This window comes from Lithobates pipiens, unplaced genomic scaffold (assembly GCF_037356315.1).
Source record: "Lithobates pipiens isolate NorthernLeopardFrog02 unplaced genomic scaffold, aLitPip1_a1.2 Scaffold_13, whole genome shotgun sequence".
Taxonomy (NCBI): Eukaryota; Metazoa; Chordata; class Amphibia; order Anura; family Ranidae; genus Lithobates; species Lithobates pipiens.
The window spans coordinates 230,048,053-230,064,867 of NW_027507718.1; the positions used below are offsets into that span (position 1 = coordinate 230,048,053).

Sequence of the window (16,815 nt, forward strand, 5' to 3'; positions counted from 1 at the left end):
CCCCTTTAATCCATGGTTTATAATGGCAGCTGTTCATGGGGACAAAACCATTGCAGTCTGTATTTTTACAAAAGACCAGAGTAGCGATGGACCCATTGGAAATTTTAAAGGTTAAATCTAAAAGGTTCACTTCCAATTCACTGAAACACACCTGATTGGCTCTTTTTGCTACTTCTCCTTCTCCCTGCCAGAACGCTGCAGTACAAGCACTGTGAGATACTCATTCAAGTCAAATTCAGGTACAAACACTGCATTAAAAAAAAAAAAAAAAAACACTTAGGGATGTAATAATGATTATGGGCTGTATTAATGTGTGCCTTTTTAATGTTTGGACTTCAGCTTTCAATCAACATGTTTTAAATGTTTTCTGTTTAATGACAAAAAATTGGCATTAACAACAAACCACTATCTTTTAAAGTTTTCTAATTTATTGACACAGGTATACATAATGTATAAATAAATCCTTTATTGCAAAATATATAAGCTTTTATATATATATATATATATATATATATATATATATATATATATATATATATAATATATACTGTATATAATGAAAGTTTCTTTGGTCCTTTAATTTAGTGCATAATATCAGCCATTTAGAAATACATTTATCAGGTTGCAGAAGGCTGATTTCTATTTGACTGCTAGCTACATTACAATTAATAAAATATCTTTGCACTATACAGTTTAAAAAAAAAGTCTTATTGGATGCTAAGCCAGTGCAATGTATTACTAGAGTTGTATGGTCAATAGAGTTGTGGTTACCTCTCAACACATAGCATTATCAATATTTAAGGTATTCATTTGCTGTTATTTACATATCATTTATTTATTATACCCCACGTATGAGGTAAGATACAAATTGGCAGCCTACAAAGTAGTATATAGCTTAAGATATTGGTGCAGTGCAAAAGGACGCAAAAAAACACTATATAAACCATTTCCACAAGTGAAACTGTGGTTTCAGTAGAATTCTTAGTCCATGTTAGAATTTATTCCTTGTTTCCAGTTATCCATTGGCCCAGCTTCTCCCATCAAAAGGTGTTTTCCAGTTTATAAATAACATGATGGCTTAGTGATGACAATTACAATATATAGGATGGTATACTAGCATTGATGTATATGGTAATACAAAGCCATTTTGAAGCAGTTTTTGGTCATCCTCAGTATAACTTTCTCATGTCCAGATGGGGGAAATACGTTTCGTAAACGTTCTGTTGTATGTCATAGGAGTCTCTTCTGCCTTTTAAACAATATATTATCTGTGGGGAAAAAAGAAAAATATTTGTGATATTGGGTACAGCTCATATATGGCTTTATGAAGACATTGCCGGACATGGACACAGCTTTACAGCTACAGCTTTAAAGGGAATAAAATGTATTTTTTAATGCAAGATTTATCCTCTTCATGAGAGAACCTTAAAAACCCTTATGCCGCGTACACATGATTGGACATTCTGACAACAAAATCCATGGGATTTTTTCAGACAGATGTTGGCTGAAACTTGTCTTGCATACACACGGTCACACAATGTTGTCAGAAATTCCGAACATCAAGAACACGGTTGACGTACGACGAGCCAAGAAATTTGAAGTTCAATAGCCAGTGCGGCTTTTCTGCTTGATTCCGAGCATGCGTGGAACTTTGTGCATCGGAATTGTGTACACATGATAGGAATTTCCAACAACAAATTTTGTTGTCGGAAAATTTAAGATACAGATCTCAAATTTTGTGTGTCGGAAATTCTGATGGAAAATGTCCGATAGAGCCTACACACGGTCAGAATTTCCGACAACAAGCTCCCATCGGACATTTTCCGTTGGAAAATCCGACTGTTCATATGGGGCATTAGATGTCTTCCTTAGGAAGCAGAATAAGCAGGGCCTTGGGAATTGTTAGAGAATAAAAATCACATACATGTACTATGCACTTCTGTAACATTGAGATAGCTGTCAACAAGCAGTTAAATCTCTCAGTGGTAGGGAGATTTATCACTTTGGTAGCTCTAGTCCGAAATGTTACTGTTTTCGAATGTCCTATTGCAGATAGCAAGCAATTGAGCTGCAAGTTTGAAAATGACTTGTTAAACTATTGCTAGCCTTGCCAGGCTTCACAAGTTTGTTGCACAATTGCAGCAAGTCCACATTGCATAACTCCAGATCAACTTTCTTTGCAATCATTCTACAAGTCTGCGGCAAGTTCTGGTTCAGTTATGTTGTGTAATAGTCATCCCACCACAGGGGTCACTGTGGCTGAATTTTCATGCTGTAGACTTGCAGAGCTCTTGCTGTAGACTCACCACTGCAACTTTGCTCTTGCTAGAGACTTTCCACGCAAATTTACTTCAAATTGGAAAAGTGTCAACTCGAACTTGTGCTTCAAGTGCTCTGCAAGTGTATAAAATGCAGTGAAAACGTTCAATTCAACACTGCCACAAATGTGTGGCAAGTTATCCTTGCTATCTGGGATATTATCTAAAATGCATAATTATATGAGCACCCCCAGTGAAATCTATGCAGTTTTCACCTCCACATAAGCACTTATCTTTAAAAGAGAGTTAGGGCACTGTTTTTAGAATCTTTGTGGTAATATTCTGTTATTAACAAAGCTGACCTGTAGCCACTCAAGAAATTGAAAGTTATTTTATTTAAAGAATAACTCCACTATTCTTGAAGAAAATAAGTGCCCTCTGGGTGATTAATGTATATTGGAAGGATTTTAACAAATGTTATTACGTATTCCTGCTAGCCATGTGAAAATCATTTAGTTCTGAATTAACGAAAATCTGTTTAACAAATTTTTCCAAATGTTTGTAAATTTTAATATTTGAAAATTTGTAAATTCGCATACTCAAAAATGAGAAAATTCTAAATTTTGAAAATCCGAAAATCCCAAATTTTGCAAATTTGGAAATTCGAAAATTCGAAAATCCGAAAATAAGAATGAAAATTCAAAAGAATCAAAATCCGAAAACCCGAAAATTTGAAAATCTGAAATGATAACTAACTAATAATAACTTAACTATTACTAACTATTAAATTATAAGTATTGGAATTTCCTTTCAAGTTTGGCTGTTAGAGAATGTAAGAAATAAAAATGTATCCAAAGTTACGAATTATCCGAAATAACGTATGCCGTATCTAAACAAATGGAACATTTGTTATTATTAATTCATTCCGTTCCATGTGTTGGCATTTGTTATCTCGGATAATTCGTTACATTACTTCGTTACTACGTTAGATTGACTTACAGCCCATTTTGAAAGGAAATTCCAATATCTATAATTTAATAGTTAGTTATTAGCTAGTTTGTTATTATCTAGAATTTTCATTCTTTCGAATTTTCAGATTTTCTTTCTTATTTTCGGATTTGCAAATTTTCAGATTTTAGAATTTCTGAATTGACAAATTTACGAATTTTCCAAATTTCTAATTTCCAAATTTCTAAATTTTAGAATTTTCAAATGTACGAATTTTGATCATAACGAATGACCCAAAAAATTAAAAAACAAACAAACAAATGAAACGAAAACGAAAACAAACACATTTTTCAGCAGTGCACATGTCTAATTCCTACCTCTTTCTTCTCCGAAGAAAAAAACTGCTTTTCTTTTGGATACTAAATGTGACTAATCAGCTGAATCATGTTCAGTGTTCTGATGAGAAAAGCTGCAGTGCCTGCATCACTGCAGATGTTTTTAACCCTTAGGGGGTATCTCACCAAAAAATTCTGTTGCAGAGGATGCATAAAACCTGACTGGTACATTAGAGCAGAACTCCTTACCTGAGTAGGAACTGACATTGCTCGGGGCATTTTGTACGCCAACTGTGCCATATTACAGAAAATTACTGCATTGTAGTTTGAAAAGAAAAGGTAAATTTTAACCACTTACAAACCCGGCCAAGTCTGATATTTCTTACATACATGTAAAAATCTGAATTTTTTTTTTCTAGAAAATTACTTAGAACCCCCAAACAGTATATATTTTCTGAAAGCAGGGTCCCGAAGAATAAAATGGTGGGTGTTGCAATTTTTTTATGCCCCGTGTTGGCATGATGTCCACCATAGCATTTGCAGTGACAAATCAGTGTAAGACTGGCCATAAGAGGGATTACTTTGACACAGTTGGCCAGCTAAATAATGTATTGCAATATGTGTGAACTAAAAATCACTATTTTTCATTGCAAAGTTTGCTGGAAAGGATGTATAGCAGTGTGCAGAGGGTTCATCCAGAATTTGTATTACAATTTTTTATGTCACACAATATTTGTGCAGCGGTTTATTAAATGCACTATTATTGAATTATAGTGAACACAAACACAATATAATACCTATTTTGGTAAAATATAAAAGATGGTGTTACCCCTAATAAATAGATATCAAACATGTCATACTTTAAAATTGTGAACGTCTGTGCAATGGCGATAACCTGCGGTACATTAAATTATCCATAGGCGACACTTTAAAAGCTTTTTGTCAGGTCACCTAGAGGCGAGGTGACAGATGCACACCGTAGGAATCAGGAGTGCACCACAAGGTTGTGGACCCTACGGCTGACTGCTGTGGACGGGAGACAGGTCCCATCGGGGTTAGAGCATGAGATTCCCTGGGGCGCGGAGTCTAAAGCCGCGTACACACGGGCGGACTGTCTGGCCAACTAAGTCCATCAGACAATCCGATGGACAGTCTGTCCTACTTTCGAATGAACGGACTTGACCACACACGATGAACAAACAGTCCGTTGAAAGCTTGCGCGATGACGTGTACAGCACGTACGACGGGACTAGAAATAGGACGTCCAATTCCACCGTGTAAATCCTTTCTGAGCATGCGCCATACTTCGTCCGTCCAACTAGCCTACTCACGAGCGGACTGTCCGCTGAAACCAAAGTTGGACGGACAATATTACGGAAATTCCGAAATACTTAGTCCGCCAGACTGCACGCTGAAAAAGTCCGCTGAAGCCCACACACGTGCGGACTGTCCGCTGAAATGTGTTTCGGCGGACTAAGTTGGACAGACAGTCCGCCCGTGTGTACGCGGCTTAAGAGCCAGCAGGTGTTCACCAGAGCCTTGAGTGGTGAGGATGGACTTGGCTGCAACTGGCTCCAGGTTGCGACCCCCAGGGTCCCCCAGCTCACACCCACAGTAGGCAACAGGAGGATAGGGATGGTGAGGGACAAGCCAAGGTCGGGGCCACAAGCAGACAGAAATAGTCAGGGACACGCCAAAAGGTCAGGATCACAGGCAAACAGGGATAGTCAAAGACACGGCAAAGTCGGTAACGGAACAACAGAAGAGCACACGGCAGGTAACAGGAAGCCAAACACACAAAGGAATACACAATGGTTGATCAGCACTGATGGCCTGCATTGCACAGGTTAATATAGGGCTCCCTGATAGGGCCTGGGGTGGAGCCATGCTTAGAGGAGAGGTTATAAAAACCACCAGCTGAAAGTGGCTGGCCTCTTAGTCTGAACACATGAGGGGAGGTAAGCAAACACAGGGAGATCACTGCATAACCATGACAGTACCCTCCCTCTTACGAGGCCCCCCTCCCCTGCCTGGGTCCAGGCTTAAAGGGAAACTCCAGATGGAACCTCCTTAACAGACAGGGAGCAAAGACCTCAGATGCAGTGATCCAAGACCTCTCCTCAGGGCCCAACCCTTTCCAAAGTGCGAGGTACTGAAGAATGCCTTTACCGAGCCGGGAATCCAAACCTTGACTAACCTTGTATTTTAGATTATCCTCAGAGACCGAAACAGAGGTAGGGAGAGGACGAAAGGACTTGAGGACTAAAGGCTTTTTAGGAAGGGGTAAGGGCATGAGAAGATCAGGAGTCTGGGCAGGGTCCCACACACCCTTAAAAATGAGCTGGGCATCCATAACAGGACCACCAGACTGGGCAGAGGTCAGTGGACCCCTGAGGTCAGGTTGGTTAGAAAGTGACATGTCACAAGAGTCAAGCTGGATATCTGCAACACAAACAGAATGCAGAGAACCCTGAGAAAAAGATTGAAAAGCCCTCCTGGCCGAATGAGGTATTCTATCCAAAGGACGGATTGAGCTTCTTAAACGGGTTTGAACGGACATAGTAGCAGTAGGGTGAGGCCAGGTCACCGAAGGTGCTGAACAAGAAGCAGGAAGCTCATTGGGCATGGGCTGGACTGGCATAACTGGTGCAGAGGTCGACTGAATAGTATTGTCAGGTGTAGCGACCATCTCAATCACATCACAGGGCATAGCAACTGTGGAACTTGCAGACAAGTTAGCCTGGCTGTGCGTCCAAGGGAGATTAGGGACAGACAAAGGTAAATGGTTATGCGAACTGGAGTGAATGATCGACTCAGGTTCATAGGTGGGCCCCTCATCCAGAGTACCACATGACCTAGAGAGTGCATCAGTCCGACTATTGCAGGACGCATCCCAGAGATCGCTATATACAGCGGGAAGAGCAGAAGATACTGGGATGGTGGTAACAGGAAGTTTCTCCTTTGGGGTACCCTTGAGTAGGCAGGAAGAGGAACAGGAGGAACCCCAAGCCAGGATCTGTCCAGCAGACCAGTCAACGTGTGGAGAATGGAGCCGTAACCAAGGAAGACCTAATATGATAGGAGATAAAGCCTTAGGTAAGACAAGGAAGGATATCCACTCCTGGTGGAGTTTCCCTACTGACATCTTAACAGGAAGAGTCTGAAAGTGGATAGGGCCCCCTGGGAGAACCGTGCCATCAATCGCCAAGACCACCAATGGCGTTGTAAGGGGCAAAAGGGTAAGTCTCATGGAGGATGCAGTTTCCCAATCCATGAAATTGGCAGCGGCTCCGGAATCCAGATGTGCTGAGACCGAACGAGAGGAAGCACCGACATGAAGCAACACAGAAAGGAGAAGACGAGAAGGTGAAGGTGATATTTCAGGGTCTAATACTCCACCTTCCAGATGTATTAGCCCTGAGCGTTTTTCCGGACGAAGAGAACAAGTGTCAAGAAAATGACCTTTGGCCCCACAATTGAGGCATAGGCCCAGAGTTCTGCGTCTAGCACGTTCTTCGGGAGATAATTTAGTCCAGCCCAACTGCATAGGTTCCTCCATAGGCAGGGGCTGTTCCTCAGATCGAAGAGAAGGGACTGGGGGCTCAGGCTGCCTAAAGAACGGGGAGTGCTGGCGTCTTTTTTCCAGGGCCCTCTCCTGAAAGCAAATATCGATCTGGTTACACAAGGTGATGACACTGTCCAGATCAGCAGGAAGGGATCGTCCAGATTTTCCAGCAGACTAGGTCCGACAGACTTTCCGAACGAGTGGACGTGCGCACACATGAACGGACTTTCCGGCAGACTAGGTCTGACGGTCTTCCCGACTGACTTTTGATAGAGTTACGACGGACTTCTGAATGAACGGACTTGTCCCCACACGGTCTAAAATCCATTCATTTTGAACGTGACTCCAGGTATGATGGGACTAGAAAAGGAAGTCAATATCGCCTCTTTTATCAGCGAGATTGACACCTTGCGAGCCACGTTGCATGAGCCGGCGCCTGGTATGGATTTTAAGGGGAACCCCCTACGCTGAAAAAATGGCGTGGGGGTCCCCCCAAAGTCCATACCAGACCCTTATCTGAGCACGCAGCCCGGCCGGTCAGGAAAGAGGATGGGGACGAGTGAGCACCCCCCTGAACTATACCAGGCCGCATGCCCTCAACATGGGGGATGGGTGCTTTGGGGAAGGGGAGTGCCCTGCGGGCCCCCCAACCAAAAGCACCTTGTCCCTATGTTGATGAGGACAAGGGCAAGGGCACACTAGCCAGGTTTTTAAAGTAATTTATTAGGCAGCTCCGGGGGTCTTCTTTCGACTTCGGGGGTCTCTTCCGACTTCTCCGCGATTTCCGGTTCTTCTCCCACTCTCCGGCCTCATCTCCTGGTCTCCGGTTGTTCTCCGCGCTCTCTGGCCTCTTTTGCCAGGCTCCTCCGCTATCTTCTTCCAGCTTTTTTTACTAGCATTGGCCCGGTCTTCTCCTTCATTGTCTTCTTATTCCCTTTTCTGTTCTTCCGATGTTGACACGACGCTCTCTCCCACTGTAATGCTGTGTACATGGTGCGCAATGACTTATATAGGCATGGGGCCACCCCTTATGACAGCGCAGTCCCAGCATGCCCCGGAACCCCACCCCTTATGATGTCACCGCCCGGGGCAGGCTGGGAATACACTAATACTTACTTGAGCCCATCCAGCGATGTTGCAGGAGAGATTCGGCTGTCCGGGAATCTCCCTCCTCATTGGCTCCTGCTGCTGTCAATCAAAGTTAGTGAGCCAATGATAACAGAGTGGGCGGGGCATGGCTGGGCTGCGGCTCCATACCTGAATGGTCACAGGAAGCTGCGGCTCCGGTGCCCCATAGAAAGCTGCTGGCCATGGGGGCACTCAACAGGAGGGAGGAGCCAGAACCCACGAAGAGGGACCCGAGAAGAAGAGGATCTGGGCTGCTCTGTGCAAACCACTGTAATAGCACAGGTAAGTATAACATGTTTGGTATTTTTAAACAAAAAAAACAAGACTTTAGTATCACGTTAACTTGAAGCAAACATAAGGCATGTCAATAGTCATGTTTATAATAATTCAAGCTTTGGCTATAATTTGTATCTTTTTGATATAAAAAATATTAATTTTACTTACCAAAAAGATGATCAAAAAGAGTAAGACAAGTACTAATAAAACAGCCAGGCAAATAAGAATAATGGCCCAGAATGGCAAGTCGTCATTCCTTGGGATTTCTGCAGTAGAAATACACATAAGCTCATTAATTTTTATAGTTGTTATTTTGAATCTATTACATACAAAAAAAGTAGTGGACATGCTAATTAGATTATGTTTATATAGAAGATTTATCTGCTAACAGGTTTGTTATTCAGCACAGTCAACCTCTTAATTCACACAGACCTAGCAAACAGCATAGACTTAAATATTAAAAGAGATTGACTTTAGATCAGATTCAGGTACACACACGTTTCCTGTAAAACATATATTTAAATTGTATGTTTCGCCACATTTTTTTTTTCTTGGGTTTGGATTAGGTGTGTGGCTCTGTTAGGTGGATTTATCCTAACTTGCTGTCTTTCTGACAACATATTACTAGACAGGAAGTAAGGAGAATGCTCCAACAGAAAAATAAACTGAAATAAATATAATTTTTTTAGTAGAGTAGGGTAAGCTGTCAATTTTTTTATTTCTGACTATCCCTTTTTCAGATTTTCCCCTTCTTCTTGTCAGGTTAAACCATTATCAGCAACCAGAAAGTGAGAGTAAAGCCTCATACACACGATAGGACTTTGTACAAACTTTCCCTTGGATTTTTGTACAAAGGGCGTCGGCCCTGAACTTGTATTGCATACACACAGCAGGACTTTTTCAGCCAACTTTCACCAAATCATGTGGTTTTTCTGCTCTTTACCGCCACCTTTGGTCAACTTCTGTATTGTTGTCTGATCTTTTGCATTGGTTCTGAGCATGCCTGTTTGTACTTTGTACAAAAGTCCTATGGTTTTCTGTACACATGATCAGACTTTGCTCCATCGGACTTTTGTTGCCAGAAAGTTGGTCCGTTCGCACAGCCAACAAAAGTCTGATGAAAACCAAAAAAGTTTGTCCGATGGAGCGTATACACGGTCGGATGTTGCTCCAAAACAGCTAATTTGCATGTTTGTTGTCAAAAAGTCTGATCGTGTGTATGGGCCTTAAAGCTAGGCTCAAATTAGCAGTAAAAGCCAACAAGAGTTCTAATCCTCCTCCCTCTATTCAAAACTAAAAAAAAAAAGGTTTTGGATTGAAGGATTTTAGAGAGTTAGTTCATCATCATTAAAAAAAATATACTCTATGCAGTTCACAAACACCATTTCATAATTCTCAACAAATCCAATTTAAAAAATATGCATTAATGCTCTTCCCATAATTGTAGGCCAGTTGTGAATGGAGTGAAGCATGTCCAAAGACTTCTGACAGTTTTCACAGCTCCATTCTGTCCTCTTCTCTGGTACAGACAGACCACCCAATATAGCAGCAGTATAGGAGTGAGTAGCATTCTTTTTGCAAACCCCAAACATTTGGGGGGCTTGAGGCCCGTACACACGATCAGACTTTTTGACAACAAGCATGCAAATTAGCTGTTTTGGAGCAACATCCGACCGTTTGTGCGCTCCATCGGACAAACTTTTTTGGTTTTCATCGGACTTTTGTTGGCTGTGCGAACGGACAAACTTTCTGGCAACAAAAGTCAGATGGAGCAAAGTCTGATCGTGTCTACAGAAAACAATAGGACTTTTGTACAAAGTACAAACAGGCATGCTCAGAACCAATGCAAAAGATCAGACAACAATACAGAAGTTGACCAAAGGTGGCGGTAATGAGCAGAAAAACCACATGATTTGGTGAAAGTTGGCTGAAAAAGTCCTGCTGTGTGTATGCAATACAAGTTCAGGGCCGACGCCCTTTGTACAAAAATCCAAGGGAAAGTTTGTACAAAGTCCTATCGTGTGTATGAGGTTTTAGAAGGACAGTTCTTGCTTGTGTACCACTGGGAAGGGCTCTCATCCTAATGGCTGGTCCGTCCTAGATAAGAGAACAGGACGGAGCTGCGAAAACCATTAGAAGCATTTGGTGCAGGCTTCATTCTGCGCACAATTGACCTACAGGGTAAAGGCCCATACACACGATCAGACTTTTTGACAATAAACATGCAAATTAGCTGTTTTTGAGCAACATCTGACCGTGTGTATGCTCCATCGGACAAACTTTTTTGGTTTTCATCAGACTTTTGTTGGCTGTGCGAACGGACAAACTTTCTGGCAACAAAAGTCAGATGGAGCAAAGTCTGATCGTGTGTACGGAAAACCATAGGACTTTTGTACAAAGTACAAACAGGCATGCTCAGAACCAATGCAAAAGATCAGACAACAATACAGAAGTTGACCAAAGGTGGCGGTAAAGAGCAGAAAAACCACGTGATTTGGTGAAAGTTGGCTGAAAAAGTCCTGCCATGTGTATGCAATACAAGTTCAGGGCCGACGCCCTTTGTACAAAAATCCAAGGGAAAGTTTGTACAAAGTCCTATCATGTGTATGAGGCTTGAGATTGGTTTAGAGTTATGGAATGGTGTTCATGGACTGCATAGATTATTTTCTTAAGGTGAACTAACCCTTTATAATTTTTTTTAATTTTCACATAAGGATTTTTTTTATATTGTTCAATTTTAAAATAAAAATATTATTTAGTTCATAGAAAGATAAGAAGCAAATATTTACTTTTGCTAGGGACAGTCCATCCAAGACTGATATTTTTCCTGGTCTACACACCAGCTGAAACTATTACAAGGGGTTTCCACTCTGCATGTTGAATTTACTGTTTCATTTTCAAATTTTGGAACATGCAATTAACTCTATTTTCACCAACATTTAATCTCACTCCAGAAACAGTGACACTTTAAGGGTCCTTTCACACGGGGCGGATCAGTTCTGATCCGCCCCGTGGATGTCCGTTTGCTCAGCGGGGATCACTCCGCCGATCCCCGCTGAGCAGGGAGATGACAGGTCTGCCTCCGCACACTGTGCAGGGACGGACCTGTCACAGCGCCGCTCTCCCCTATGGGAGATCGGATGACGACGGACCGTAGTGCCCGTCGTCATCCGATCCGATCCGCAGACGGATGGAAAAATAGCTTTTTCCTCCGTCACACTTTTTCGGATCGGAGCGGGTCGGATGTCAGCGGACATGTCACCGCTGACATCCGACGCTCCATAGAGCTCTATGGAGCACCCGTTCAGGTCCGCCTGAAAAACTGACAGGCGGGCCTGAACGGGACGTTAGTGTGAAAGGGGCCTAAGACAGGTGGGAATAGTGCCAGAAATTAAGAGGTATACTAAGGAGAGAGAAACTCATACAGTTTTACTCCACATTTAAAAGCCATGAATATAGAATAATAAAGTAAATGCATATTGGAAGACTAGCTGGATATGTTGTGAATAGATCAGACTCAAGGGGGAAAAAATTTGCAAACTTTGACATTCTGCTGCTTTAGAGAATACAGTGTAATCAATTACATACATAATACATAGCCCATAATGGGGGACATAGACATAAAAAATGCATGTATTTGTAGAGATTAAAAAGATGGTAAATGCTCCAACAGTGGGGGAGTGGATAATTAAATTAATGACATGATGTTTTAGATTTTAAAAGATGACTGCAAATCAGACCTAGAAATCATAAGGACTTGCAAATCTTCTATGACTGTATTTATCACATAATTAAAATATTTTAAGGGATCCTTACCTGTAACAGTAATATCCCTTAGGGGATATATTAATCCCAGCATACGTCCTATGTCTGACCCTTGGATGAATTCATCCTGAACAGACTGCCTGTTTACAATTGGGTCATCTTGAAAGTAGCAGTTACATGATACTATGATAGATCCATTCCTGTAAATACAGAACATTAAGATTTGGGTCATAAAGGATTTCAAAACTGCAGATGATAAATACGTCTGCTTCCAAGGAGTAATCTGAAATTTCCACTTTAGAATTTTCATAGTCTACCTTAGGAATTACTTGATTTTTATTATTTACTTTTACTCTTTCCATGGGCTTCCGCAGGTAGGGGCAAGGGGGGTCAAGTGCCCCCCTCCCCCCCGGAATCAGGTATTGGATCTTAAATTCAGCACAGTTGTGTTGCTATAGGTGGGGTTACACCATCGAGGTGCTGTCAGGCCCCCCATCAGCGTAGTGTGACTTCGGGATCTTTTCCCTGCTCAGTCCAGCAGAGAACTTGGTGATGCTGTGACAGGAGAAAGGCAAGCTGCGGGCTATCAAAGGTTTCCCGGCTCCCTCCCTTCTCCTGTCAGGGAGAAGAGGCAGCGGCTCTCACCAGGTTCCCTGCCCAGCTTCTTGCCCGCTCCATACCTTCCCTATTGGCCATAACTGAGGGCCAATCAAAAGAGACTAGTTGAGGAGAGCATCATGAGACATGTAGTTCCAAAGATTGGCAGCCCCATTTTCCGAAGGGAGAAGGCTACAGCTCAATCAAGAGAGTGATTGAGAGACTGCAGTGTGGAAAAAAGCTGAGGGAGAGAGCACTACAGGACAAAGAATGAGGAGTGTGCTGGGAAGAAGCCATAGAGAGAGCCACACTGTCCAGCGCCACCAGAGAGAGAGCAATGCTGCCCAGCGCCACCAGAGAGAGAAAGACGGAGCCACTACCGGGGTACAGAAATGCTACACTACTAACCAGAGTCACCCCCAGGGAACCCAGAGTGAGAGATCGTCCAGTCAGAGAGATCACTGCTGTAGTTTCGCTGGGTCTGGTAAGAGGGTCTGTTGGCCATTATCCATTACTTATCTTAGAGACTGTACTATATCTGTAGTCTCTGACAATGATAATGTGATAATGACATTGTCGAAAAGGGACCGTGCATAGGTGACCCTAAAATGATGCCCCCACCTGAAAAAAGTTCTGCGGACGCCCATGACTCTCTCTTTGCCAGAGTGTGTCAGGCTGAAAATCAAAGCTGAAGGGATGTGTGGTCTGCTGCTTGACAGCATAAAACATACCAAATATGCTTTCATGGTTACCTGAAAACTTGGGTTTAAAGAAAACCAAAGACTTTGTTGACAGTTGCTCAAATGTCGGCTCAGGCAGGAGCTAACTCAGTCTCCTTGAGGACTTTATAATCTGACAATGAACTGGAAAACAGCTAAATACAGTACGTACACCTTCCATGACAGGTAAAGTTGGCCATGGATATATCAACCCTATTACTTCATCCACACATCCCAAGTGGATTAAGGAATCCTCCCCACTGCACTATTATATTCTGACTGTGAGGACTACCCCACCATCAGAATACACTGATTGACGGAAGCTCTGATTGAAACTAACATTTCCAGCAAGCCCGTTTTAGAGCAGTCGGTCCTCAACTGATCTTGAACAGGAACTACCATAAGTGGATCCTTTCCTTTCTCTTTTGAACTGGCCCACATTTTGATCCCATTCCAGACTGGTTCTTTTTAAGAATATGTTTTATCATCAGATTGCATATTTTAGCCATCACTGAGACTGGGATTCATTAAAAAAACAAATGTTGTGTTATGTAAGCTCAGAAACATTTATATATTGCAGGGTTATGGACAGCTGTGGCACTGGTTGTAAAATCTCTAAAAAGATCTCCTTTAGCGTTACCAACAACTATGTAGTATGAGAATCTACCTGAACAATAAATTCACTGTATTTTCAGTTAGATAAACCTTCATAACGCATAGACTGTAAATCTAATGGAGAATTTACAACTAAACTATTGTGTATTTAGCAAGCTCTAAATAGTAGAGATAGCAGTTGCTGTATACAATATCTGAAAAGGGAAAGAAAAAGAAAGTTGTATGTTATTATTTGACAACAGATCCACAACAGATCCACAATGTGATCATGATGTAAACCATATGATATGGCTGATACATCAAGCTGCAAAAATTAATATTGCATTCAAGGCCACAGGTAGTAATATCTCATTTTTGAAAGAGCTAAAAAATTCAGGAATCAGTAATACCTTGCAATTTAAAATAAACTTGTAGTGAGACTATACATTGTAAACTGACATCTAATATAATAGGAAGCAGCTCCAGGTGACATGACCCTTGAAAAATTGGATTTCCTGTCATGCAAATAGTGAGGTAATCTGGAAATTGAGCGCCGTTGTCTGCTCTCTGCTAACTCCTGTGCATATTGCTCAGCAAGGATAACCATTGCATGAATTACTTATGGGCGGTGCGGTGGTGAGTGTTCCTCACTATTGTAAGCCCAGGTTCTTGGGCTATGCCAGTGAATGGCCTTGGGCTATGCCAGGCCATTCACTAGGGGTACCTTTGCCCAGGGGTGCACTCATCAGTGCCTGGGACCAGGCATGAACTGCGGTCATGTGAACATGACATTTTCTAACATTAGGCAGTCTGATACTGCAAGTAGTATAAAGCCGAATACCTCTTCAAGGAGTTAACCAATTGCTCTGCTTTCAGCGTGTTATATATGTTGTTTTTGGGGTGGTGAGCAGAACCGCGCCACTCCACCAGGCAGTGTACTTCTGTTACCTCACTCCCAGTAATGGAATGAAACTCCATAAGACACGTGGAGCGGGTCCCATGTGTGTCCTAAGTTAACTCTACCTCTTCCGTTCAGTTAGGCTGAGGGACTCCGTGACACTGGTCTGCTCCTGCTACGGGAGACAGACCGCTAGGAAGAGAGCCCAATTAGCAACCTCCTCACAATAGAGCATGTCTCACCTTCCCCAGATACCACGCCTCAACTTGTTTAGTGTCTTAGACATTACTGTGTTACCAATGGCAAAAACCTTGTTCTTCTTTAGCATACTAGCTTGACAATGCAGATTCTTCATACCCTTCTAATACTATTACAGGGCCAGAGTGGTTTAGCATATCTGCCATATGACACTCATGCACCCCTTTGAGTATCTATTTTCTAAAATGGGTTTTTATACTTTCCTAGCATCTTGATATTTTTTATATAGAAAGTAAGGGAAACAGCTCTTTTTACAAGTTGTAATCCTTTTTTTCTTTATATAGTAAAAAAATAATAATAATTTGTTATTAAATGTCATAAGTTATATCTGTCTAAAAAAATTCTATATATAAAATACATTTTAATTCAGTGTTGCATAGCAGATTAATAGTCAAACTATCACAGCACTGCAAAATGAAAAATTGGCTATTACAGTGCCTTGAAAAAGTATTCATACCCCTTAAAATTTTCCACATGTTGTCTTGTTACAAGCAAAAATGTAAATGTATTTTATTGGGATTTTATGATAGCCCAACACAAAGTGGCACATAATTGTGAAGTGGAAGGAAAATGGTAAATGGTTGTCAAATTTTTTTTACAAATAAATATCTGAAAAGTGTGGTGTGGTTTTATTAAGCCCCCCTGAGTCAATACTTTGTACAATCACCTTTCACTGCAATTATAACTAGCAAGTCTTGTTGGGGATGTCTCTACTGGCTTTGCACATATAGAAAGTGAAATTTTTGCCCATTTTTCTTTGCAAAATAGCCCAAGCTCTGTCAGATTGGATGGAGAGCATCTGTGAACAGCAATTTCCAAGTCTTGCCACAGATTCTCAATTGGATTTAGGTCTGAGCTTTGACTGGGCCATTCTAACACATGAATATGCTTTAATCTAAACCATTTCATAGTAGCTCTGGCTGTATGTTTAGGGTCATTGTCTTGCTGGAAAGTGAACCTCCGCTCAAGTCTCAAGTCTTTTTCAGACTCTAAGCCCCTGTACACACGGTCGGAGATTTCCACAACCAAATCCGTCGGATTTTGTCCGTCAGATTTAGTCTGACGGATTGTGTCTGAAACTGTTGCATACACACGGTCGGACTAAGTTGTCGAAAAATCCAATCTTTCAGAACGTGATGACGTAATTTCGTTACGATGGGACTAGATTCAGGCTAGTAGCCAATAGCTTTGATGTAGGAATTTGATCTGAGCATGCGTGGCACTTGGTCCGATCAAAATTCTCTACACATGATCGGATTACGTCCGACCGGCCCAGTTGGTCGGGAAATATTTCCAACATGTTGGAAAATTGGTTCCGACGGAGATTCGGACGGAATCAGTCCGATGCATACCACACACAGTCGGATTATCTGAAGACACGGTCCAATAAGACGCATTCCGACGGATTCTCCGACCGTGTGTATGCGGCATAACAGGTTATCTTCTAAGATTGCCCTGTATTTGGCTCCACCCA

General features: G+C 41.9%; 1 protein-coding gene across 1 annotated transcript in view; it reads right to left on the minus strand.

Moving 5' to 3' along the window:
• Positions 1 to 526: 526 nt before the first annotated feature.
• LOC143974690 (mucin-16-like) overlaps positions 527 to 16,815 on the minus strand; it is a 52,205-nt gene continuing 35,916 nt past the window's right edge. The window contains exons 7-9 of the mRNA XM_077476318.1: positions 12,327 to 12,475; positions 8,679 to 8,776; positions 527 to 1,268 (exon numbers count right to left, since the gene is read on the minus strand). Coding sequence (XP_077332444.1) covers positions 1,170 to 1,268; positions 8,679 to 8,776; positions 12,327 to 12,475 — 346 coding nt within the window. The 3' untranslated portion in view covers positions 527 to 1,169. The remainder of the gene's footprint in view (positions 1,269 to 8,678; positions 8,777 to 12,326; positions 12,476 to 16,815) is intronic.